This window comes from Poecilia reticulata, chromosome 15 (assembly GCF_904066995.2).
Source record: "Poecilia reticulata chromosome 15, P_reticulata-male-v2, whole genome shotgun sequence".
In the NCBI taxonomy this organism is placed as follows: domain Eukaryota; kingdom Metazoa; phylum Chordata; class Actinopteri; order Cyprinodontiformes; family Poeciliidae; genus Poecilia; species Poecilia reticulata.
The window spans coordinates 5,445,094-5,472,324 of NC_088844.1; the positions used below are offsets into that span (position 1 = coordinate 5,445,094).

General features: G+C 43.1%; 1 protein-coding gene across 1 annotated transcript; it reads left to right on the plus strand.

Annotated features, from left to right (window-relative positions):
* Positions 1-1,712: 1,712 nt before the first annotated feature.
* Positions 1,713-25,697, plus strand: zswim8 (zinc finger, SWIM-type containing 8). Its single transcript, XM_081616111.1, has 27 exons — positions 1,713-1,787; positions 2,962-3,239; positions 7,524-7,677; positions 8,458-8,552; positions 8,760-8,932; positions 9,776-9,883; positions 10,660-10,741; positions 10,830-10,950; positions 11,179-11,380; positions 12,030-12,205; positions 13,052-14,327; positions 14,497-14,628; positions 14,706-14,885; positions 15,085-15,268; positions 15,673-15,771; positions 15,912-16,036; positions 16,652-16,973; positions 17,231-17,386; positions 17,599-17,821; positions 18,725-19,014; positions 19,103-19,326; positions 19,934-20,431; positions 21,183-21,360; positions 21,440-21,613; positions 21,694-21,813; positions 22,920-23,098; positions 23,764-25,697. The coding sequence occupies exons 2-27, from the start codon at positions 3,062-3,064 to the stop codon at positions 23,965-23,967; spliced, it is 5,853 nt and encodes a 1,950-aa protein (XP_081472237.1). The 5' UTR covers positions 1,713-1,787; positions 2,962-3,061; the 3' UTR covers positions 23,968-25,697.
* The last annotated feature ends 1,534 nt before the right edge of the window (positions 25,698-27,231 follow it).

Consider the following 27,231-nt stretch of genomic DNA (forward strand, 5'->3'; position numbering starts at 1 on the left):
GAAGCTCTGTTTGGACAGGTCATTTGACAGGTAACAATATTTCGGGTCGGACCAGAATTATTTGCCTGATGGTGGTTCGGGCTTCTAATGACTTTACATTTAATGAGTTTGCAGCACACGGAGAAAACCTAAAGAGAATGTGATCTACTTATTGTAGTTTAAGTAGAGGAATAACAGCTGACTGTTGAGAGAGGAAAGAAATTAAAGTGCAGATCCGTTAGGCAGAAACAAGCGCAGAGCGCTGGGCAATAAATGCGCGTAAATGCTCCACCGTTACGCTCCAATCAATCCCACATGAGATGACAAACGCCAAATATACAATATATTTTTAAAAACAAAACCAGTAAAAACTTAACTGAGTTAATATGCCAGATTCCCTCCTCAGCCTCGTCTTGATAAGAACAGAGAGCAGTTCACTGGTTTCTGTCCAGACTGTGATCAGCTGACCACTTGGTGCGCAGACAGTTTAAGCTTTACGCACAGAGAACATCGTGGAGCTCATTATTAATCATACTAAGAACAATATCAGTCAGAGAATCACCTCTGATCTCTGATCGGACCAGAGGCTTTGGAGAGCGGAGCTGATCCACTTCTGCGGAGTTTTTCTCCCGCAGTTTTTGTTGGATCATTGTCTTCATCTCAACCAAAAAGTATGGCATTCCAACATTACAGTTTATCTACTCAGGTCAATATCATTTTCAAATCGCAAGAAGAACATTTGAGGAGCTGTTAAAAGTTCCCTTCAATGCGGGCTCTTCTGCATAATTAATCTGGGCAATTATGAATTTGTCATGAACCCTCTGCCTGCAAAGCCAGCTCACTTAGAGGAATGACATGATTGGTTGGTTTCACTGTCATTCATATCAGCTATCTAACAGAGCAAAACATCCCTGAGGATTGTACCAGACAGCAAACCAATCACTGAGCCGAGAAAGCCTACTTGTCTGCCTAGCAACAGAGCGAAGTGAAGTATGACAGGATGAAAACTGGTTGATTTCAAATAAATCTGGAAATTTCAACATTTACTGAGTGACTGGCTTATTTCTTTAGAACAAAGGTCTTCAATGTGGGGGTCTCGAAGGTCCTGGAAAGGGTCGTCAGATCTCTGGTTAATTAGACATGTTCTATTTTAATTCAAAAGATGTAATTTAAGACACATTAACATGATTTGAACATGAAATAATTTGGTCATGAGGCATAAAATAATGTATTCCAATCAGAAATGCAAAATAATGTTAATTATGTTAAAAGATCTGCATGTTATGCAAAATAACAATTTGGTCGTAGCAGTGTCATTATTAGGCTATTACTTTTGTATTCGAATATTTGGTTTAAAATAAAAATGTGGAATAAAGGAGAGCATTCTGTGTACTGAATGCACAACAATAATAGCAATTTATCAGCCTCATTGTTAAAAATTATAAAATGAACTGAAAAAAGTGTTCGAAATGTCTCAGCGAGCTTGAAAATGCTGAAATAAAACGAACACCCCCCACAAAACCGCACCGAAACGATAATGAAACACAAATTTCTGATACATGAAATTCCTTCTGTATAAACATATAAGAAGAAAAAAATAAGCCGAAAACAATAACATTTAAGAAACAAAGGGTGGCGAAACAGATTGTGTTATTTTCTAAGGAGGTTCTAAGTTTCTGGATTTAATTTAACTCCACATAAAGCCTCCTCTCCTCTTTTCAGAATCACTCTGTGTGAATGTAGGTTACAGGGTTTAGCTGGCAGCCGGAAGCTGGGATCAGCTGATGGAGGAAGAGCTGAAAAAAAAGGTGAGCCATCTTCCCCCGGCAGACGGATACGGACTCGGAGCTTTCGCGAAAGACCTACTAGAAAAATAAGAAGGATGTCGGTGTCATTCGAAGGCGACAGACGGGTTTTAAAAGGCCAGGACAACCAGAGGAAACCGTGCAGGAATTAGGAAGGAGCAGTTCTGACAGAGGAATATAGCAGCTGTTAACGTTCGACACAAAAGCCTCTAACAGCATTAACAAAGGACGGAAAACCAAAAGGGATTAATATCGAAATATGGAGCAGATGTAAGCTGTTTAAATACAGGAGTACGGCTACACGAAGACGCTTCCGGTCGCTGCAGTTCACAGAGTGCAGCAGAAGCCTAGCCTGTAAACAAACAGCTAGCTTTAGTTAGCCGACTGCTTGTTAGCACTCAGCTGCTAATGTACAGAGCTAATTACGGTAGCAGGACTGAAGTACAGAAAACCGAGATAAACGGAAACAAACTGCTGCCAACTAAATTTAGTCTCTCTGTTGCTGTCTCGAGCGGGTGGTGTTAGTTTATGGTATCCATGTATGCATTTATTATAGTGACATTAGCGTTTAAGCTAACGCATACAGTTATTTTCTGTAGCTTCTCTACAGTAATAAGAACTGAGCGTTAAACGCGACACAGCATTGGGCTGATTTAGCCTAAACGCATCGTATATTTAAGTAATTAGTCAGGACACTTGTGATTGACACGAACCGGGATGTTTTCTGTTAGCACGGTGCAGCTGATTGGATGAAAGGAGATGGGGATGAAGGAAAACAACTTTCTGATTCCCTGAGAATGAAATTATAGATCTGTCCCTGCTGAAGGTTGAAAAGCTTCCTTAAGAGTAAGACTTCACTACTGCAGAGTGTGAACTGACATCGCTGGTGTCATGAAATTGTCCTTTTAAGGCAGCATTTTTTATTAGTCAGCCAGACCTGGAGTGCAGTTAAATGCAGCCTTGGTCTTTAGGTAGAAGGTAGAACTTTAATTGACATACAGACACATTGTCAGTGTATTTTTTTTATTTTTTATTTTTTGTTATTGTAAATACATTTTAGTTTGATAGCTCGAGCACAACTTGGTTAGTGTTTCTGTCATGTAGCTATGCTTGGGGCCAAGTGGTAACCTGTCAGGCTGTGTTCTGGATGCTCTCTCCCTGACCTTGACCCCCCTAGTTCAGAAACTTCCTGGAGTTTGCGCCTCTGCCCTCTGGACTTCCTGCAACGCGAAGCCACAGCCGTCTAGATTCTAAAATCATCCAGAAAAGTTGATGTGATGGAACTGATGTTTGCTGAGTGGGAGGATGGGGAGAGGTTCTCCTTTGAAGACTCAGACAGGTTCGAGGAAGACTCCCTGTGCTCCTTCATCTCCGAGGCCGAGAGCCTCTGCCAGAACTGGAGAGGATGGAGGAAGCAGTCCGCCGGGCCCAACTCCCCGACCGTCAAGATTAAAGGTTGGACAAACTGTATTGATCTTAGAATGTTAGGATTCATGATATATCTGCAATGTTAGTTAGGGGTGGGCGATATGGACTGAAAGTTTTATCACAATATTTTATGGTACTATTGTATTAAAGACAAAAATGTTGATGAGAAGTATTCATTACTTCTTTTTTTAGGTAATGATATGACTGTGATTATCCCTCTTGGAAAGTAGTCCCAATCGTAATGTGCTTCACCTGAAGAAATATGTATCACTGAACTGAACACTCTAACTGCATTCAATCATAGTTTCAAATGCATTGATATTTATTGATTCTCATTGAACAAGTAATTCTGAAAATAATAAAACTTACAATCCCCACAATACGGACAGTTTTAAACATCACGTTATTAGTCCCAGAAGTGAAATTGTGCATGTGAACAATCCATGCTTATGTCCATCTTATAGCTACTTGTGTGTGTGTGTGTGTGTGTGTGCGTGTGTGTGTGTGTTTCTGGAGGCAGCGGGGTCAGCCATGTGATATTCACGGCCGTATGACATTTGTTTGGGGCGTTCAGTCGAAGCAGGTGCTGAAAGTTTAATAAAATATAATATTTCAATATTATATTTGACCATAACGTCAGTATTAAAATTTGACATTGCTATGGACCCAGTTTTTCATATCCCTTGAAAAGAAAATGTTTTTAATCCATTTTGGAAAAAGGTTGTAACATTATATATAATGTGAAAAAAGTGGAAGTGCTTTGAATACTTTCCAGATATGCTATGTAGGGCTGGGCGTTATATTGCTGATGTAAGGCCATCACAATATCGGTGTGTATCATATTAATATTTATGCCTGTTACGATAACAGATTTTGCTGGACGATATATTGTTCCAGAAGTTATTGCGATAAATGTTAATGTTGTTTTGAGACCATTTTTAAGTAATATGATGGTAGTGACAAAATAATAATGCAAGAACACTCTAAAAAATCAATAAACTTTAAATTTTAATGAACATTTAACACTGGAACTGGAAGACAATTTCAATACCCCCAAATAAATAAACAAAACAACAAATAAAATGAATTTTGAAGTCTTCGCAATCAAAATTGTCCTAGAAAAAAAACAACAACTAGTAGATACCAAAACACCAAACTGAAGACTTTTATCTTCCAGTTTTTGGTAGAAAGAGAGAAAAACGATAAATCATGCCAATGGAAATAATTAATAAGTGTTTTAGTTTATCATGCGATTAATTGATTTATTGATTATTGTGATAGGCCTATTAATATTGCTAAGGCCATGCTTAGAATGTAGTAACTTATCATCAGCTCACATGCCCATGTAATATTCAGTGTGCTGAATCTTTAGAAGCTCACACCTGCCACAGAGGCAGGAACCAAGATGCTGAAGTCTACAGAGTGTTGGAATCAGAAATGAGGAGACGAATGAAATGAATACATGTAATGTAACTGATATAATCAGAATATTTACCAGTAATATTTTCTCCTCTTTTAACCTCTGTTTATGTCTGTGTGCTTGCTAATGCCACCTAAATCTTACATTTTGTTTTAATCCTGGCAAAAAATATACTTTTAGTCTTTATAGTTATGTAGTTGTTGATTTTGATTTTAGGAATGCCTCTATAGATGTTTTCATGCTAAATGATTATTAATATGCTTTTAGTTAGAGGCTAACATCTAATATAGTAGCAGTTCTTAACGATGGTTGTTGAAGTAGAGCGCCCTGTTGTGTCCTCTGATAAAGTTTGAATACTACACACTCTGTGTGTGTTTGGCGATGATAAAACCTTCTGTGGCAAAATTTGTCCTGCTTAGCAAAAACTGTTCGGATGAAAACTTGCCTTTTTTGCTTTCTTGTTGAATTTAGTTGTAAAGGTTTCTGTACAGGAGGGTCTTTGATGTGATTCATTTATACTCTGAAGTTGGACTTGTTGAACTCTGAGTTGCGAATGCCGTCTGAAGTAGGAATTCAGGCTTGGAAAGTAGAAGGATCTAATATAGCTGACAGGTTCAGAAATGAACGGTTTGTTACTCATAAAACCACATGGTGCTGTACAGCCTCTGTTAGTGAATATTTTAGTGCTTCAGCTTTCAGAAATATGTTGTTTTTGGTCTATATTATTATTATTAGTAGTAGTAGTTGGCCAGGTCACTGAGAACAGCAGGTAGCAAAACAAACTGGAAACATTTAAAGAGGGTGTCAGATGTCCAGGGTTCTACTATAGAGACCAATTAAATAAAGATGCTCATAACTATGTCCACTGCCACGCATTCCAATCTGGTCTCAAAGCAGTAAAAACAGAGCTTGTAATGAGACTACAAGTAAAATTCTTCTCAGACTGACTGCGCTAAGTTGTTCTGCCCTGAACAAGCAGCAGCTGCCTTTATAGCACTTTATCAAATTGATACTTCAGCCCAGCAGAACCCTGCTGCTGTTTTCTGTGTTAGGATCATCAACAATGGATCTGTCTTTATGACTTGGTCAACGTCATAAACATAACAGTGTTTTAGAAGAAACTTTAGTCTAGAACTGCTCTGACTTTTTATTTTTTATCACATCAGTTTTACAGATTTAATTCTTGCCCAAACTTGCGGTCTTTAAGGTTTTTTGCTACAGTAGGGTGGAAAAATGTAGGGGTCCACTGGTTGCAGGTTTTCGGCTGATAGGCGATTACGATCTTTAAAAAGCCTGACCCGCCGATTCTGCTTTAGGTCGATACTGATTTTTTTTTTTGGTCTGAAATGTTGCTAAATATAACAAGAAAGTTGCTGAGTCGATAACATTAGGATGACTGTTGTTTTTGTATTTGTGCCACCAATGCATTCCACCCACAGCATTTACCTACATCTCCCAGAATACAGTTCAGCTCTCTAGTTTGTGCTGATGTTTAACCTGCGCTGCTGTCCAGCATGTTCTAAACAGAACTATTGACTCAGTCATTGTGTTGAACTGATGACTCAGGTCTTGGATGTTGAAACCAAGACCTGAGTCTTGGTTTCAACACTGAATGAAAATAATTCGACCATTTTTTCCCCCCCTCACTTTTTGAAGTTTCAGGTCGTTTACCAAAATTATTTACTAAATGCTCCAATAATGAGAGGAAGAATATGTCAGATATTTATTAGTGTCTTCAAAATCTTACATTTACAGAATTATTACTACCCCTCTTTATGATGCCACACTGGTGTTCCCAGTGTTTTTTTTTAAATTTTATTTTCCAGTCCAATGGACGGGAAGAAACACAGAACGTCTGTAGGTATGGGTAGTTTCTTCAGTAGCAATGACACTTACAGAGGCACAAAGTTGCTAAGGTGTTACCCACCACCAGTGTCTTTTACCCATTAGAATAGAGAATGTTTACATAGGTTTTACTGTGTCCTCTACATTGACCCTGCCGAGTTCCCCTCCACACGTTTTTTGTTATTAAATGAGTCGGTTTCATCAGAATGTAAGGTTTCCTCCACAAAACTTCCTAAGCCCAGTGGTTGGGTGCTAGGGCAGTCATTCATCCAGCGGTCTGTCATGTTTTTGAGTTAAATGTTGAAAGTTTGAAAATATCACTTGATAATCATGTGAAGATTAATACCTGAACTATAAAACTAAAATCTTAAAAAAATGCAAACATTTTACAAAGGCTTAATTAAATAAGCAGTGCTTAGCCTGGTGGGGCACAAGTAAAGCCTGGTGGCCCGCCAGACTTATAATACACTGCAGGAAACTCTGAGTATGAAATATAAAAGTCTGTAATTTGCAAGTCAAAGTTATCAAAACCCCAGTCTATATGGGTGGGTCAGATTAAATTATAAATAAAAAAATTTTATTAGGGTTGCACCGATTTATCAACCAGCCAATTTCCTTAATTTTGTTAGATTGGCGATCAGCCGATACTTACATGTGAAATAAATCTTATCTACCCCAGCAAATGTCAAAAAAATCAACCACTATCCTGCTCTCCTGTCAGAGAGGTTTGACTGACAGACCGAGCCACCAGGTCATGTCTGCATGTTTGCAGTTAACAATAATCACCCCACTGTTGCCAACTCAGTGACTTTCTTGCTATATTTAGCAACATTTCAGACAAAAAAATTGTATCAGCCAAAATTGGAATCAGAATTTGACTAACAAATAGCTGTCCATATATTATGGAATTAATGAAGAAGCTGAATGTGAACGGGTCCAGACAGGGATTTATTCCACTGAAGTTCCAGCGTCCTTCAACTGGATGAGAAGTTGCTGATTCCATTGTGTATTGACTGTTTCTACTTTTGTTCTGTGGTATTCCTCAGACGGCCAGGTGACTCCCCTGGTGGAGTTATCGGCGAAGCAGGTAGCTTTCCACATCCCGTTCGAGGTGGTGGAGAAGGTGTACCCCCCCGTCCCGGAACAGCTCCAGCTCCGCATCGCCTTCTGGAGCTTCCCAGAGAACGAGGAGGACATCAGGTGAGAGACAATTGTTAACCAACTAATCAGATTAGCTCAATAAATTCCAATCTGATGACTGATATTATTTTAAGGGCATTTTGGCTTACAGAGACTTCATAATCCATTTTATTTATGGTTTTGGTTGTGTGTGTGGTTTTTGTTTATTTTCTTTTTATTGTTTTTGGTTGGTGTGTTTTATTTTGGATGTTTACGAATGTGACTAGATAGGCCTATCGCATTAAGCAATAAGTCAGTTAATCACATGATAAATTAAAATGACCTCAGTGATTTCCATTTACATGATTTTTGTTTTTATGGATGACAAAAGTCTTCAGTCTGATACGTTGGTCTTGACTAGCTTTTTTTATTTTTTTTATGAAATTTTGTTTACATAGACTTTATAATTTATTTTCTTTGTTGTTTCTGTTGTTTTGTTTATTTATTTTGGATATTTAAAATGTCCTCCAGCTCCAGTGTTAAATGTTCATTAGAATTTAAAGTTTATCTTGGAGGATGTGTTCTTGCATTATTATGCCTTAACCATTACACTACTTGAAAATGATCTCAAAACTACAAGATTATCATATACTGCAATAACTTCTGGGAAAATTTGTCGTCCAGCAATATTTGTTATCATAATATCACAATAATAAATTAGGCTAACTCTGACAATTAGAAGAGTTTACCAACTCCCCGTGAGGGATTTACTGACTCCTGTGATGAAGTGGAAGCAAGTTTTCCATCAGATTTTAGAAGAAGGAATGAGAAGTGACCGAGTTTGCTTTAACGTGGTTGCAGGTTGTATTCCTGCCTGGCTAACGGCAGTCCAGATGAGTTCCAGCGGGGAGAGCAGCTGTACAGGATCAGAGCCGTCAAAGACCCCCTTCAGATCGGTACGTCCAGCCGCTCGATTCAGGCCTGTTCTCAACCGAGTTTAGCTATAAACAGACTACAGACTTTTGCTCTTTGTGTTAAAGTCAACCTCGGCATTGTAACTTCATTCATAGTAGAAGATTTTGAGTTGTTTTATCTGGAGAGTAGAATGCTCATTTATATTTGCTGCACAAATGAAGCAGAAGTGTGTCTCTTACTGTCTCCAGGCTTCCATCTCAGCGCTACCGTAGTGTCCAGTCAGTCTGGTCAGTCTAAAGCAGCCTACAACGTGGCCGTCATGTTTGACCGCTGCCGCATCACTTCCTGCAGCTGTACCTGTGGCGCCGGGGCAAAATGGTGTGCCCACGTAGTCGCTCTCTGCCTTTTCAGAATACACAATGTGAGTTTGTTTTCTCTACAGGAATCCTTTCAGTTCTGAACTCTAATGAACTAAATTAAGAAAAAATGTCTCAATATATATTAAACTATCTTAAAATGGATCAGTGCAGAGGATTAATAAAGTCAAAGATGTAAGAGAGGAAGAGAGCTGATGAGTAAAATAGAAATTCCCTGCGATTCAGATCAGAGTAATGGTGTGTTCACACCAAACGTGTCATGTGCGTCAAAAATGCATCTGAAGCTCCAAGTTTGACGCACTTTGAATGCAGAAGCTTGACAATTTTCTCTACACCCACCTTTTCGCGCGTCAGATATACATTCAAAGTCTAGGAGGAGGCACATCAAGGAGACATCAAGGACACATTAAGGGCGCGTCAGACGCGTCAAAATCACTCCAGCCATTGCCGTCCTTCTTGTCGGACGTACTTGATGTGTCAAACCCTCAAAACGCTTCACATAGCGCTACACTAGACTCGCAAAACACCCTGCGATGGGCCGTCGACACGACTCCACATAGACTTTGAATGTAAACCAAACTCGTTTCACGCGTCTGGTGAACGCACCATAAAACATCTTGAGAAGATTCTGAATTATATACTCAGTCAGATCCAAGTGGAATGTTAGCGGGTATAATGGTCAAAGTTCCTCTCTACGTCTTGCAAAGACAATAATCATATTTCCTTAAAAAAACAACAACAACAAAACTTATGGATCAGCTGTTAAAAGGAAACTAATCTTTTCTTCCAGGAACAGGACAGTCTGTGGTAATTCTAATCTTGATGGCTCACTTTAGTCTGTTAATACGCAGTGTTTACTTGCCATTTGTCTGCTCACACCTTTGCAGGCTTCAGCTGTCTGTCTGAGGGCTCCAGTGTCTGAGTCTTTATCCAGGCTGCAGAGGGACCAGCTTCAAAAGTTTGCCCAGTACCTCATTAGTGAGCTGCCTCAACAGGTAGGATCCACACTCAGAACAAACAGACTACACACCGTTTGTACGATGTCTATCATGTCCTGTACATGCAGCTAGCAGCTCTGGCAGAGGCACAGAGGAAATAATCAATTCTATAGAGAATTACAATTTCCAGTACTGGTAATCAATTCAAAATGGATTTTAGTCTGCTTATTTTTTTTTTGCATATTTCTATTTTGATTAATTCTTTGATCATTTTTTATTTAAAAGAACACCAGGCAGCTAAGGTAACCAAATACTGGTAATTTAAGTTACAGAATTTTATGTACAAACCTAGTTCTATTTAAGTGTGTGTTATTAGGTGTGATGAGTCAGACATGGTAACATGTCACTGGTTACTAGTGATGTGGTATCCAGTGGGCGTGCCTGCTGCGCCCTCTGAGGGGTCAGGAGCCAGTTTGCTAAGAAACTGTTGTTTAGACCGAGACAAAGTATGAACTGAAGCCAAACATGTCTGATGTTCGCAGATCACACACCAGAACTCTGTTGCAGACTCTCCTTGCATAACAACTTGGAGGGAAAACGGCAGGGACTGCTACAGAGTTGATTCAGGAAAAAAAATACATTTTGATTTTATTATATGAATTACTTTAATGGGCTGCATAATTACTGATAAATGTACTTTGGGTCCAAAACAATCAACTGCAGAATGAAGAAATTAGATATTAGCTAGTTTCTAAGGATACACAAGGCTCTAAAGCTCCCTCCTAATCCAGTAAATGTCAATATTTTGAGCTCTCTTCCTTGTATTTCTCCAGATCCTACCTACAGCCCAGCGTCTGCTGGACGAGTTGCTGTCTTCTCAGTCTACAGCCATCAACACTGTGTGTGGAGCTCCAGGTGTGGCCCGCAGTATGCCAGGCAGTTTATTTCCTTTTGGAGGCCTTTATTAAAGCGTAATCTTACCGTGTTATTTTTGCATTTTCAGATCCGACGGCAGGGCCTTCAGCATCTGATCAGAGCACCTGGTATCTGGATGAGTCGACCCTCAGCGATAACATTAAAAAGACTTTGCACAAGTTCTGTGGACCCTCTCCTGTCGTATTCAGGTACTCTCCTTCTTCATGCTTCTTATTATTCTGAGAAAAAGCCTCTTTCACTGAAACAAGAAGCTATCAGCTGACATACCTGAAGCTGTCTGCCTCAGATCTTTCCCCAGGAAATTCTCTCAAACAGTTGATGGCTAATTCTGGCTAATTGTTATATTTTTATCTGCCACAGAGTCAACTTATATTCAGAGAGTAGATTTACTAATAGCTTTGTGTGTGTATCACCAGTGATGTGAACTCCATGTACCTGTCCTCCACTGAGCCTCCGGCAGCTGCTGAGTGGGCGTGCCTGCTGCGCCCTCTGAGAGGCCGGGAGCCAGAGGGCATCTGGAACCTTCTGTCCATCGTCAGGGAAATGTTTAAGAGGCGAGACAGCAATGCCGCACCACTGCTGGAGATCCTCACTGAACAGTGCCTTACCTATGAGCAGGTGAGTTTTACTGTCACTAGACCCATTTACCATTAGATTCTGGGACTGTTTTCACACCTGATAGTCTGGTAGACTCGGTTCGATTGGAGATCAAAGTCGCAGCATTTGTTACATTTTCAGCTCTTGCGGTTCTCTTTCACACTGCACTGTCAAGCAATCTAAACTATTTAAAAAAACTATTCACCCCCCTTGCTTGTGGGGCAGCTGCACCAAGAACCACTGAAGGAAATGACACAAAAACCTCTGAAGAAGACACCGAGTGCAACTTCAGTCGCTGTAAAATGTAAACAAAAATGGAGGAGTGCCAGATTTTAGTAGGATTTCTCTTTTGTCTTCGGTAAAAGATGATGAACCAGTTCTCTGTCTAGTGCTAGACGAGCATGTTTGATTTGGTCGTATTTACCCAGAATGTCCTGCTCTGTAGATCGCTTCCTGCTTTTGGAGCAGTGTCTGACCCGCTTGCATCCACATATGCATTCAATCCGCACCAGAGTTCACTTAAATAAAACCGAAAACAAGGTTTTCAGGTGGACCAGAGTTCACTTTTTTGGTCTGCATTGGAGTTCTACTGCACATTCAAACCACTGTGTTGAGAGCTGTTGCTTTGTGCCCAGACTTTGGCTCACACCCACCCCTGTTTGTGTTTCAGATCATCAGCTGGTGGTACAGCGTCAGAACCTCGGCATCTCACAGCAGCGCCAGTGGCCACACGGGGCGCAGCAATGGCCAATCAGAGGTGGCGGCTCACGCCTGCGCCAGCATGTGTGATGAGATGGTCGTCCTGTGGAGGCTGGCGGTGCTTGACCCCACCATGAGCCCCACCAGGTCAGAGCACAGACACAAGTCATGCATGATTTTAACTATTCTTACAGATTTGAATATACATTTGAGCTAGGGGAGATTATTAAAAAATGTAATCTGATTAATCACAATTAATCAATATGCCTAATTTTGTAAGTTTAAATATAAAAATCAACACAGTTGTGGTTCTTGCAGGAATGGTGCTCTGGACAGGCCTCTCCTGCTGCACACCAACCAATTAAAATGCAAGCAATTATCTGATTTTGATCATTTCTTAGTACTCAACAGCAACTAAGGAAATCATACTTCAGTATGCATGCATACAAGCACTACCCAACTTTTTCAGGAGACAACTGACATAAAATATATTAATTTTTTCTAGTTCTTGGTTACCCCACCCTTTTCTGATGCTACCCTGGGCAACTGCCCATATAGCCCATATCAAAAACTATGCAGTTTAAAAAAATGCTTTATTATCTTAAACATGATGAGTCTCAGTTTTACCAGGTTTTATATTCAGGAAGATTTAAAGGAATTCATTTTGTATTAAAGGTTAGTTTAGAAATGTCCCTCTCCACTCATTTCTTATGAAACTTGTACAGTGAGGCTACATTCGCTTGGTGTCATCCAGCCGATCGACTGGTGTATTTCATGCATGTGACATTTCAAGCCCATACAAATAAACCATAATGCTGCTGTGAACTAGGAAACCCTCCGCTGGAGAGAAGCTTTTAGGTCAAAATAGGCAGTTCGATTAATCTGTGTTATAATATTAATGCATTAACATATACAGCCCTAATGTAAACCAACACTGAATTGCCTAATCAATGAAAAGTGTTGAGATTTCAGCCTCCACATGGTCTGTTGCAGGCGGTTGGAGCTGGCTAGCCAGCTGAAGCAGTGGCATCTGAAAGTTATAGAGATCGTGAAACGAGGACAACATCGAAAGTCGCTGGATAAACTCTTCCAGGGCTTCAAGCCCGCTGTGGAATCCTGCTACTTCAACTGGGAGGCGGCCTATCCACTGGAAGGCATCACCTACTGCAGCGCAGACAAGAAGAACAGCCCGTTCTGCTGGCCCAGGGCCATGCAGTTCCAGAGGGGAGTGAAGGCTGCCGCCGGAGCAGCCGGAGAGCCCTCTGAAGCAGGAGCGGTTAGCAAAGCAGAGGGCGGAGTGGTGCTGGACTACAAAGGAAGGGGGAATGGCCATTTCTCCCAGCAGGAGGTGGCTGTGAGACCAAAGGAGACTATTCTGAGCAAACGGAAAGGTTTGTCACTGAGTGGAGGAGGAGGGATGCTGGTCCGGCTGGGGGGGAGTGTCTCTCTGTCTTTGGAGGATGGTGGGGGTAAGTGCATGTATAAAGGAGCTGCTTCCTCCTCCGGAGGCAAACTGAAGCTGACCCAGGGAGGAGGTAAGGTTCCGTCGGCTGGAGGATCTGGGGGCAGCGGAGGGTTGGGAAGCAGTAAGCATGCCAGCGCCAAGCGCAGAACCAGCAGTGAGGACAGCTCTCTGGAACCTGACCTGGCTGACCTCAGTCTGGATGACAGCTGTAACCTGGCTCTGGGAGCTGAGGCCTGCAACACCTTCGAGTTCCTCCCCGCCCCGGCGGAGGTACTGCCCTCTCCCAGCCCGCTGCTCCGAGACTCACCCAAATATAGCAGAGGCGGCGGCGGAAGCAAGAGTTTCGACATGAAGCATGCGGGTCACGTCCCCGCGGCACTGACTACTGCAGAGTCTGCTCCAGCCTGCTTTACTGCCAAAGAACACCTGGACGTGGCTGTGGAGGCGGCGGAGGGGTTCACTGAGCCTGGCGGCAGAAGCGAAGACATGCCATCCAGCTGCACTGGGACAGCCAGGCCTGGCAGCCCTCCAGCTTCTGCCAAGGCGCCATGGGGCAACAGGGAGGCAGAACCTGCAGCTGTAGGAACAGCAGGTGCAGCAGCAGTAGCAGCAGCTAACCAGGGGGCGGAGGCCGCAGGTGGAGCTTCTGAAGGAGAAGCTCTGGCTGAGGATGACTACCAGGCGTACTATCTGAGCGCTGCATCAGAGGAGGGAGCCGACAAGCAGCTGGCCGACAGCCACCAGGAGGAAGAGCCAGACATCTTTGCAGGAATTAAACCTCTGGAGCAGGCAGGACGCATGGAGGTAAGGAAGCAAAACAACAGCAGCTTAGAAGTTTAGTTTTTAAAACCACCTGGAGTTACTTCCTGTGCAGTTATTCTATATTAGTAGTTCCAAGTGACTGTGATGTTCAGACATCTTGTGAGCTTTGGTATCTTTTCACCATGTTGTGTGTGTGTGTGTGTTTGTGTAGGTGCTGTTTGCGTGTGCTGAAGCCCTGTATGCTCATGGCTACAGTAACGAGGCATGTCAGCTAGCTGTGGAGCTGGCCAGAGACCTGCTGGCCAACCCTCCTGACCTGAAGGTGGAGCAACCCCAGACCAAGGTATCTGGTAAAATGTCTCACCACACTGGAGTACATGATTCCACTCTGACACCCTCTGACATGTTCACGGACCGCAGGGCAAGAAGAGCAAGGTGTCGACCAGCCGACAGACTCAGGTGGCCACCAACACTCTGTCTAAAGCCGCCTTCCTCCTGACCGTCCTCAGTGAGAGGCTGGAGCTCCACAACCTGGCTTTCAGCACCGGAATGTTCTCATTGGAGCTGCAGAGGCCGCCTGCCTCTACTAAAGCTCTGGAGGTCTGTGGCTCAGTCACACACATGCACGATCTGTTTGTCTTAAAACGACCTGAGACGTAACCCTGAGAAAACCTAGTCGAACTGCATAAGTTGCTGTTATATTTGGATGTTATATAAGGACAAGACAACAGTCATGAACACATGTAAACATCTAAATCCTTTCAAATCATGTGACTGAGCAAATCATGTGACTGAGCAGGTGAAGTTGGCGTACCAGGAGTCTGAGGTGGTGGCGCTGTTGAAGAAGATTCCCCTGGGCCTGGTGGAGATGTCGGCCATCAGAGAGCGAGCCGAGCAGCTCAGGGACGGAAACCTGTGTGATTACAGACCGGTGCTGCCTTTGATGTTGGCCAGTTTCATATTTGACGTTCTCTGTACTCCAGGTTGGCATCCAAATTATTATTTCTGGCCTTCAGATGTTCATAAAGCAGAAGAGGTTTTTTTGTTTGTTTTGTTTTTTGTTTCTTTTTACTTTTGATAAGAACTGCTTTTTCTGACCACTTTGTCATGTCTGCTTTTGATTTGTCATCAAAATCAAGAATGATGATGTTCATTATGTTCGGCTGGCTACTTCTTGACAGATATGTTGAGTTTCTTCCTGCATTCCACAATGGAATGAAATGAAAACGATAACATTTTCTGAAGTTGAATTACAGATCTTGAACTATTTCTCAAAGATTACTGGGCAAATTGTTTTACCCAGTAAGCTCAGAAGCAATGACTGCACAAGGTAGTTTTTATTTATTCTAACATTTGAACAAGTCTTATCTCCATGATGTCTCTTTAGTTGTGTCCCCAACTGGTTCCCGTCCACCCAGTCGCAACCGAAACAATGAGATGCCCGGGGACGAGGAGCTGGGCTTTGAAGCTGCTGTAGCTGCTCTTGGTAATTTGTTCCCTGACTCCTTTTGTGTTACGGGCCGATTGTCTTGTCTTCACAGATTTTAACACACAGTCTTCCTTTGCCGTTGCCCTGAAACTTCTTAACTCGTGCCAATTGCTGTTTCCATGACTTTGCATGTGCAGGTATGAAGACAACAGTCAGTGAGGCAGAGCATCCTTTGCTCTGCGAAGGAACTCGGCGGGTGAAGGGTGACCTGGCTTTAGCCCTCATGATCACCTACAAGGATGACCAAAGCAAACTCAAGAAGGTAAAGAGTGGCTCACGCTTTATCAAACGTGAGCCAACAGTATGATATCGATTGTCTATCATACCGATTGATATAATAAACAACCTTTGACCTGTAGGGTTCAGCTTTAGGTCTTATCACAGCCTGGTGAGGTGTTATTGTCCTGCATTGTATGCAGTCAACAAACTGATGAAAACTGGGGAAAGTAGAGTCCAAACTGGAATGACTAAAAGTCCTTGAGATGTTCAGCTTTCTAAAGTGATTGTAGTGTGAATCACTGCATGTCAGCATATTTCCTGTCTAATCTCCAGACTAGACATTATCATGCTCAACAAACAGAAGAAGACAGTTGTAATGCACAGAGCTTGGTCATAATTTTTGACGTTGCTATTGGAAACAAACGATAGTACACTTGTATTAGTTTGTCCCCACTTACCCTACTAGACACAAACCCAACATACACACACTGTATGCAGTGCATAATGTCTAGTGTGGCTATTTGTTTCCTTTGGTGGTTCTTTGAAACTGAACTGAACACGTCCAGTTTGTCACACAAAGCACATCATATGAACTTTTTCAATGTAAAGTATAGATTTTATTTATGTATAGAGTGATGAGTTCTCTCTCCTTGATCAGATCCTGGATAAGCTGCTGGACAGGGAGAGCCAGACCCACAAGCCTCAGACTCTGAGCTCATTCTACTCCAGCAAGCCAGCAGGGGGCAGTCAGCGCAGCCCGTCCAAACACACTGCTGGGAGCCACAGCGGGATCGGAGGAGCCACTGGAGGGGTCACCAAACACGCCTTGTCATCATCCTCATCCAACACCTTGGCTGCATCTTCCTCAAGCTCTTCCTCTGCTGTGGCTCTGGCTGGGGAGGAAGTGACCTCACAAGTCGAACTCAGTCTCCTGCAGAACAGCACGGCTGGGGAGAACGCTGCTGACACCAAGGAGCATGGTAAGAACCCAACACATTCAGAATCAAAATATGTTGAAAGTCGGAAGAAACGGCAGACCTGGTCTGAGGTTCCCACATTTGTGAAATTTTGTGTAAAAGTTTTAGACTACTGTGGAAAACGGCAGAAGAATGCCTTCGGAAATTGTGAATGTGCAGAGTACCTAAACGTACTAAGAGCATTCCTCCCTTTCCTCTGTAATTGATCAGAACTAAATGTGTTTTCCAATGAACACTGACTTGGATTTGTGTCCTTGCAGTTTCAGATGGAGCACAGTTATCAAGTGAGCAGCAGAACGAAACGGCGTCCTTCAAACCGGAGGCCACAGTTCCCAGTCGACTGGCTCTAGGGGGGCGCTGCGGCTACAGCCAGCGCTGCTGGGGCTCGCCTGTCCGCCAGAAGAAGAAACACACTGGTATGCACTCTGACCTGACTTTACCTGTCCTCCTGTGGGTGCCACACTTAATCCTTTTTTACACACTGTAATTTCAAAAACTCACCCTTAGGTTTTAGCCTTGATATTTTTTTTCTGTTTTGGGGAGTCTTACCCTCTTGGTGAAAACACTCCGCTGATTTGAGGTGAAACAAACCCAGTGTGCAAACCTTAAAGAGAATGTGTGTGAACAGGCATGGCGAGCATAGACAGCAGCGCTCCCGAGACGACCTCAGACAGCTCCCCGACACTCAGCCGGAGGCCCCTCCGGGGTGGGTGGGCAGCGGCGTCCTGGGCACGTGGACAGGACAGCGACAGCATCAGCAGCTCTTCATCAGACTCGCTGGGCTCCTCCTCCTCCAGTGGTTCACGCAGGGCTGGGGGCGGGGCTAGGGCCAAGAGCACTGACACCAGCAGGTACGCATGCTGACTACCCCAACCCTCTACAGTCGGGGTGTCAAGCTCCAGTCCTTCAGGGCCGCTGAAGGACCAGCCCCAGAGTTTGCTTTGCAGAGCCATAAAGATCCATGCTTTTACTTTTTAATGTAATCTCAAATAACCTGGTGTTTCATTGTGCACAAGAATAATTTTGCATCGGATCTGGAAAGCTGGGGATTATTCTTTATTATTCTTTCTGGTAAATCTAGTTATCTTCAGACAACACTGATGATTTTATCTGACAGAAGCTGCGTTTCCATTATTTGCACAATATTCTGCTAACGTTAAAAAAAAACACAATTTCACAGTTGCTGTGTTTCCATGAAATAAGAAATATTCCAATGTGATTTTAATTTAAAGTTTGTTCAAGCCATAATTTACTAAAAAACATGTGGCGCCTTCAGCCTCCTACCACTTCCTGTCGTCTTCCTCGTCTTTTCCGCCAATAGTAACACCTGGTTGTTGATCATGTGACTTGTGTGACACACAAAAAAAAAAGGTTTCCATTGCAGTTTTGCCAAATACACTAACTCTGATACGGCTGAAAAATCAACTCATCCAAGAATTAAAAGCTTCCTATCGATAAACACAAGTTTTTTGAAATTAGTGCGTTTCCACTAGGCAAATTTATTTTCGGGATTCCACTTTGTGCAATTTTAAGGTCAATGAAAATGTAGCTGGTGAACAGTTGAAGCTCAGAACACGAGAACAAATGTGCTAATGGATATTTCTACGATGGAATATGAAAATTCTCAGACTGGAACATCTGCTCCATTGATCAAAGCTGTTTTTATTCCACCTCACTGTGAAGTGTGAAGGTCTATTCAGAAATTTCATGTTTGGATTTCATGTTGACCAGTTTCAACGTTTCCATGTGTTCAGATATAAGGGGCGCCGCCTGGAGTGTCATGCCCCCCATGTGCCCAACCAGCCCTCTGAGGCAGCAGCTCATTTTTACTTTGAACTGGCCAAGACGGTGCTGATCAAAGCCGGAGGGAACTCCTCCACCTCCATCTTCACCCAGCCCTCAGCCAGTGGCGGTCACCAGGGGCCACACAGGAACCTCCATCTCTGTGCCTTCGAGATTGGACTGTACGCTCTTGGCCTCCACAATTTTGTTTCACCCAACTGGCTGTCCAGGACCTACTCATCTCATGTCTCCTGGATAACTGGTGTGCTTAAAGGACACACATTTTAATGGTCATTCGTTACATTTGGTCAGGTGTTGTAACCGTGGTTTCCTTTCTGCCTTTTCTTTAGGCCAAGCGATGGAGATTGGCAGTGCAGCCCTGAATATACTGGTGGAGTGCTGGGATGGCCACCTGACTCCACCAGAGGTGGCATCCCTGGCAGACCGGGCATCACGGGCCAGAGACCCCAACATGGTCCGGGCGGCCGCAGAGCTGGCGCTCAGCTGCCTGCCTCACGCTCATGCTCTCAACCCCAATGAGATCCAGAGAGCTTTGGTTCAGTGCAAAGAACAGGTAGAGCAAGTCAACTTTTCCTGCACACCTTGATACTAGCACATGTGATAGTATGTATATATAGGACTATGTATAGTCGTGTTAACATTTTGAGTTTTTTTACCATGGCTGTAACTAACATAAGGTAATAGCGACTCACTGCTGACTCCAGCTTGAGCCAAGTTTCTGATTCCAGTTATTAAAAAAATGTTGTGTTATTAGTGTTATTAGTAAAAACTGTGTTCATATTTCAGTATCTGATTTAATGTGCTGTCTAATGTTGGATGTAACTGATAGATTAGCCTGTAATGTTTTGTTGTGTGAAGATTTGACTCTTTGCAGAGATGGAGCAGAAAGACTTAAATAGTCATGCTTCCAAGGAATTCCACAAAATATTGTGACTTTGACAGTTTATACTCACTGTTAATAATGTAGATATGAACAACTCGACTCAACACATGTTGTTTCCGCTTACCAGAAGGAAACATTACCTGATCTCTGGATAAGCTGAATCAAACGCTAGAGAACTTTAAAGATGCTAAGAATCAGATCAAACTAAATGCTGACCATATAGGAGAACGACATGACCTACTCCCGTCTCTACGTCTCTGTTCCTTCCTGCTTCCAGGATAACGTGATGCTGGAGAAGGCCTGCATGGCCGTAGAGGAGGCAGCGAAGGGTGGCGGTGTGTACCCTGAGGTCCTGTTCGAGGTGGCCCATCAGTGGTACTGGCTATACGAGCAGTCAGTGGGTGGCGGTGCCGGCCAGCAGCGGGAGCCCCCAGGCCGCTGTGGGGCTAACGGGAGCTCTGGCCGGAGGCCCCCAGATGCCTCCTGCGGTGTGCTGGACGGCGTAGCCAACATGGACTCTTCGGGGGTGGGAGCGGTCACAGCTTCGGTCACTGCGGCGGCCATCGTCCCCGTCATTTCCGTGGGCTCCACCATTTACCAGTCCCATCCTATTCCTGGCCAGGCCATGTCCCACCCCCACAGTCAGGGGCTGCACCCCTACACCACCATCCAGGCACACCTCCCCTCCGTCTGCACCCCGCAGTACCTGGGACACCCTCTGCAGCATGTACCCCGACCTGCCGTCTTCCCTGTGTCTGGGGCTTCATATCCACAGGTCAGAGGTCATCTCAATGCACACCACAAGGGACTGTAAATACAACACATATGCAACAGTTCTTTTGGTTGAAAACATTTACAGTGGACCCTTCGTGTTTGCACGGGTTGGGGACTACAGACGTCCGCTAACAGCTAAAATCTCCTCTAAGAACATTTGGCTACCTGTTTTAATAGTTCAAATATACCAAATAACCCTAACACTACTACCTTTGGTATATTTCTTAGCTCTAACACAGTTTTTGTTATTTCTGCTCTTGGAGCTACAGCCAATCAGCATCAAGAAAGATCCACTTGCAGGTCTTTGAGGGTATTTGTCTACACACATCAGCAGATTGAAACTTTCGCCCACCTGTCTTGGCGAAGTAGCTCAAGCTCAGTCTGATTTGCTGGAGAGCATCTGTTCACAGAAATTTTTAAATCTTGCTACAGATTTTGAATTGTATTTAGTTCTGGGTTTCTACTGGACCATCCTGACATTAAGATGCTCTGGTCTGAAATCTGGTTGTTGGAATTCTGCTTGTTATGCAACTTCAGCTTTTGATCCCACAGGATTTTATTTCTTTTGAGATTTTTGTTAAACTTGTATTAAACCCTGTTTCTTTTATCTTTCACTAAATAATTATGCACTATTTTTATCCCAGTAAACATGGCAGCAGGATTGTAATCAAGTGTGAAAGGAGCCATAAAGCATCATTATTGTTCTAATATTAGCAGTTTTCATTGTAGCTGCTCTGCTATGTTCTAATCAGGGGATGCATCCAGCTTTCATCGGGGCCCAGTACCCCTTCTCAATGGCTCCTGGCCCCCAGCCCTCTCTGTCCGCTGCGGCCGTCACCTTCCCAGCCGTCCCGGTGCCGTCCATGACTCAGATCGCCGTCCACCCCTACCACACTGAGACGGGCCTGCCCCTGAGCACCACCGTGGCAGGTCAAGACGGCACCGTGTTCCCACTTCGCCTGTACCCATGTTATCATAATTTTAACGCCTCACTGTTGTGTTTCTGCAGTGGGCAGCGTCCACTCTGGCCCCACAATTCAGGCCATACAGGGGGCAACTCTGCCCACTGTCTCCCCCCAGCCTGCTCCGCTGGTGAGCGCCCCCTTCACAGCAGAAGATGAGCAGCACAGCCAGCCAATCAGCCAGCAGGGCCTGCACTACCTGCACTCAGCCTACAGAGTTGGTGAGCGACTTCGCCTAGTCAGGTCTGACTCTCACATTAAAGACGTGTTGTGTTGAGGATGGCTGCTGTTCTGTGTCAAGGCATGCTGGCGCTGGAGATGCTGGGCAGGAGGGCTCATAATGACCATCCCAACAATTTCTCCAGAAGTCCACCTTACACTGAAGATGTAAAGTGGCTGCTGGGACTAGCTGCACGGCTAGGTGAGAGCATAATAATAATAATAATTCACTTTATTTATAATGCTCTTTATATCAAATACTTCCTCCGCCTTCGCCAGTGTTGCCCCCAAACATGGTAGCAAGAGGACAGTAGCAAATGGTTCAAAGACAACAAGTTAAACAAATGTTCCAGATCAGGGATGTCCAAAATGGGATGCGGACGCCCTTGGAATAATTTTATTAATAATTTATCAGTTTAAAAACATTTTCTAAACCAGCAAAATAGAAAACCTTCGACCAAAAGAGTTAGAAACCTGCACAACATCTCTTATTAAATTCCGTAACAGAAAAACCCTGTAAATTCTAGACTCTTAACAGGTAAAAAATAGTGCACAAAAATCCATGTAGGACAGCGAAGTCCTAGCGCAAAAATTCGCATGACAGGTGGACGGAGCCTGGTGCTGCAAGGTTGGAGACCTTGTCCTGTTAGGCGATGGGGCCTGGATAATACCCGTGTTAAACGGACGGCGGAGTCCGGTGATGACAGGCGCTTAAATTCCGTAACAAAAGTATGTTTTTATCTTTTTTAATCTTTATTTATTTTCAAAATCTCTTTCTCTTTCTTACTGTTTATTCAATGTCACATGCTGTTTTTATTTTTTCTTTAATTATGTAAAGCACCTTGAAATGCCTTGCTGCTGAAATGTGCTATACAAATAAAATTTGATTATTTGATTAATATTTGAAAATATCAGTTTCAATTTTTTTTTTCAATTTTGCTTCATGAAAATATTGCATGATTAAATCTCAAATGATCAATTTATGATAAAATTATTTGGCATTTTTAATATGGCTCCTGAGTGCTATTATTTTGGGGATTTTGGCCCCACAGAAAGTTTGGACACCCCTGTTCTAGACTGATTGGTTTTTGAAAATTCTTGTCTAAAAGGCCCATGATTCCATTTATAAAAGAGTGTGAAAATGTTTTGTGCACTTTATAGTCCTTAAAATGAGCAGATATATAAAAAAGGGTGGCTTTCGTCATACTTTTGAAAGCAATCTGTTTTTAAATATAAAACTGAATGACGGAGGTTATGCGCAGCACTAATGGTGATTGTCATGAACTGACTTGTTGTTTTCTCTACCAGGAGTCAACTATGTGTACCAGTTCTGTGTTGGAGCAGCCAAAGGAGTCCTCAGTCCATTCGTCCTGCAGGAGATCATCATGGAGGCTCTGCAGAGGCTGAATCCTGCCCACATCCACGCTCACCTGCGCACCCCTGCTTTCCACCAGCTGGTGCAGCGCTGCCAGCAGGCATACCTACAGGTGCAACACACCGTCCACCACCTGTCATCATCACATCGACACTAATGTCGTTTGTGGATCTGGATCGTTTTCCTTTTAATGAATATTCACTGAACTTTTAACTTCGTGACGAAGGAAAAGACATGTATAATACATTTGAGACTGTTTTATGGGCTCCTCATCTACAGTGAGGCTTGAGTTATGGAGATTCATTGGTTGTTTCTAGCTAGCGCTTAGAGAAGGCAGAGAAGCACAATTTTTCACAGATTATCTGTCTCATATCATATTGTCATGACGTAGTGACCGTTTCAACAAATATGTAAGAAATATTTCTTCTGAACGTTACATACTGCAGGTTTAAGGACCCCAAGGCACAATTAGCTGTTGCCTGACTCAATATTGTCCATTCAGCAATCCCCTCTAGTGGGGATTCAGAACAACAAACTGGCAAGAAAGAGGGGAGTGTTTTTTTTTTCTCAACCAACATCCCCATCAGAATATTGAGCAATGATGTTGTAAGGACATATTTTTCCTAATATTGTTCAGCCATACAGGAAGTTGAGATTAAATAGAAACATTGATGTTCACAACATGTTCTAATATTTGGTTTAAATGAAAAACCGAGATGTTTTAATCCAGCAGCGATTCCGTCCAACAAGCCTTCTCACACCCGTCTCTCTCCTCAGTACATCCACCATCGACTCATCCACCTGACACCTGCCGACTATGACGACTTCGTCAACATCATCCGCAGCGCCCGGGGGGCGTTTTGCCTCACTCCGGTGGGGATGATGCAGTTCAACGACGTGCTGCAGAATCTGAAGAGAGGCAAACAGACCAAGGAGCTGTGGCAGCGCATCTCACTGGAGATGGCCACGTTCTCCCCGTAAACAGCAGCACACAGCCTCCAGCTTTACTACTGCCACCCCACTGAGCCAGGCACATCCCCCCACAGGGCCCCGCTCTGTCAGGGTCTCCTTCTTTCTCTCCTGTGTGGCCTCAAGCTAAGAAAGTCTGCAGCTGGCTCCGTGTCCCTCATCCATGGATTCCCAGTTTGTGTTTGTCCACTTGGGTATCATCAGTGGAGAAGCCTGGTCGCCGTTTTGAAACACTCAATTGACCGCCATACACATTTGTTTAACCACGAGCCGTGTACCCCTCTTCTTTTGATGTTTAATTTCTAGTGTTTTTAGGATTTTTTTTTTTGCTCAGTTGAGGTTGGATTGAAACGTTTGGTGAGGTTCTTCGTCATGCTGTGACATTCCAGTCCAGAGGGCGGGGTGATGATTGGTCTGTCTCTGTCCATCTCAACCTCTAGCAGCGTGGGACAAGAAGAACAGAAGCAAACTGTTTATTCTGCAGATGTTTTAGGATTTTGTATAAACTTTTTGATATTTTCTACTGACTTAGTCATGCATACAAACAGGACTTGGCTCAAATAAGGCTCAAACGCTGCTGTTGGTTGTCATGACGATCCATATTTACATTTCTACTCTAGACCAAAACGGGACTCCAGCTGGTGCTGTCCAAGAGACGGACAATCTGTACTGGGACTCACCGATCGTGCTGGGTGTCGCTGTAAATTGTCAAGAACATCCGTAGGTTTGTTGAAGAGTGGCAGCTTTATTCGTTTTTATTTCAATACTTCTGAGGAAATTGCCTAGAGCTTCGCCTAGCTGAACCAACAGGACAGCGGCGACCCTGCAGAGTCGGTCGCAGTGGGCCACGCTGCCCTGAGTACTCCTCATCTTCCTGCCTCTGCTCACCGTTTCCCATTTCTGAGTCACCGGGCTTCTTCAGAGCTCAGTGATAAGCTTCCAAGGTAATTCCTGCTTCCAGACCAGGTGTTCAAAAAGGGATCCATCTAAAAGATGCTGGCCAGTCGAACTCCAGGACCAGGAGGAGGGAATGCTGGAGAATGGCGTTCCTGGTGGGTGGAAACATTTTATCAGATCCCCTTCTAGGACTCACGGTGGCTCCGTCCCACTGTTTAGACTTTTGCTTTCAAAGATGCAACTTTAAAACTGAACACTTTGCACTTATGGGTCCCATGTAGATCTGTTTGATTAAGACTTCATTTAGGCGTTTGCCCCCAGCGAACACTGAGGTGTGAACATGGACTTCCATGGACACCATCCCTTAGACGGTCGAGGCAGCTTATCCACAGGCCAGGTGTGCAGGAGGCTGGGAGGGAGACTCCGATCCAGCTGTGCTGCAGCTCTGGAAACGACCCGCCTCCATGACTCATGTAAAGACCTGATTGCCAGCACTTCACCACACCCGACTTCAGAGACAGGTGTTTTTAACTGGAGCTACTTCTTCAGCTGGGTTGGCTCCACGGTGCTGTTATCCTTTAGGATACATTGATCCTCTCTGTCCATACAGCTGTTGTCTTTCTGAACCAGTTCTGAGCCTCACAGGTGAAGGCGAGTGTAGAAAATGTTCTGTGATATTTTTGTATTCCTCAGAACTGTAGCTTAATCCATGGGTTCTATATAAACATATTGTAAAAGATTCTAATTTAGAGTAAAAAGAAAAAGTAAAAAAAAAAGGTTGAAGATTAAGAAAGCAATACTAAAAGTTTAGAGTTTACCTAATAAAGATCCTTGAAAACACTAAACTTGTTGACTGACTTATGGGTTTTAATATTGGCTTAATATTTTTACTGCTGTCAAAACACTGTTGGTAATCATCATTCATAAAGCAGACCAAATCTTATCTTGGTCACCTTTAGCTGCCTGAACAGTCCTGTTGAATTTAGTTTATTTTGCACAATTAAAAAACAGATAAAAGATATTCAGAAAAAATATCTTAGGAAGCCTTCACCCAAATAATGTAGAAAAAATATATAATCAAGAATACAATCCATCAGTTGATCATAAATTTATGAAATACAATCATATAAAGACATCTAAGTATTGATGGGAATTTAAATAAATCATGTAAGAATAGCAAAAGTGAGTATCACAATTCTTAAGCACAGTTTTAAATGATGTGAAAACTTTGTCCAGAAGGTCTGACCTTTACCAAGACCCCCTATACTGGAGAGAACACTGACCTCTACTGGTCTGATACTTGGAAAGATGAAGCGCTGAACTCTGGCAAGTTAATTGAGGATGAAATTGCATGTTTGATATAATTTGATTTCACTGAACTGAGAAGGCATTGATCCAACCAGACCCATGGAGGTGTGTTATGGTATCTGGACCACAGAAGTACTGCAGATTGTGAAATTCGATTTGCATCCATCTGGATTTGTTTGTCCAGAATATCCCACAGATGCTCTACTGCACTGAGATGCAATTTTACACCTTGACCTTGATGTGTCGGTGTGGTTTCTGGAAGAGTTCACAACCATCCGGGATACACCTTGCATGAAAGAGTGTGGATGTTTAAGAAGGTGGTACATGCAAAGGTATTATCCGCAGGAATGACAGCACCCAAGGGTTGTTGGTGCTTTTTGGGTGGACAGCAGTCATGATGCCTCCGTGACATTGACTGATCTGCCCTCCATACACAACCTGATGAACTGTGTATTAGCTGAGGAACTAGAGTTTCAGTAGTTTGTTGGATCAGACCATACGAGCCAGAATTTTCTTCCAACATCCATCATTGAGCCTTAGCCACCCATACAGAACCCTGGTTCCGGTTCACTACGTTTTTTTCTTGGATCACTGAACTGAAGACTGATGTTCACTTGCTGTCTAGTATGTTCCAACAATCAATGGATAGCAAGTTGACAAAATAAGTTATTTCACCTGGGAGTGGTTGTAATATTATTCCTGATCAGTGTATATTTGTTGTTTTTTTTTAGATTTTAGTCCTTCCAGTCTCCTCTTTGTCAGATTGTCTTGGGGAAACAGTGTTTTCAGTCAGAGGCTTCTATATAGACTGCAACAAGAGATATTTCCATCACAATCGACAATAACTCTTTGAAGAACCTGAATTAATGAGTTACAACATTTAATTTCCCTTTTGGATCAATAAAGTATTTTTGGATTTCAATTGAAAATCTGAGAAAACCTTTTAGTGCCACTGAAGGTATGAAACTACTATTAGTTCTGAACAAGAAACCTTTTAAAAATAAATAAGCTCATTTCTGCCTGGGGTTGATGCTGGCCTCACAGCTCACCAAGAGTTTTCCCAAACACCAA

Coding starts and splice junctions, on each gene's coding strand:
- zswim8 (XM_081616111.1), top strand. CDS start 3,062: ATGGAACTGATGTTTGCTGAGTGGGAGGATGGGGAGAGGTTCTCCTTT. Junction 8,553..8,759: donor CAAAGACCCCCTTCAGATCG/GTACGTCCAGCC, acceptor TACTGTCTCCAG/GCTTCCATCTCAGCGCTACC. Junction 19,327..19,933: donor TGGTTCAGTGCAAAGAACAG/GTAGAGCAAGTC, acceptor TCCTGCTTCCAG/GATAACGTGATGCTGGAGAA.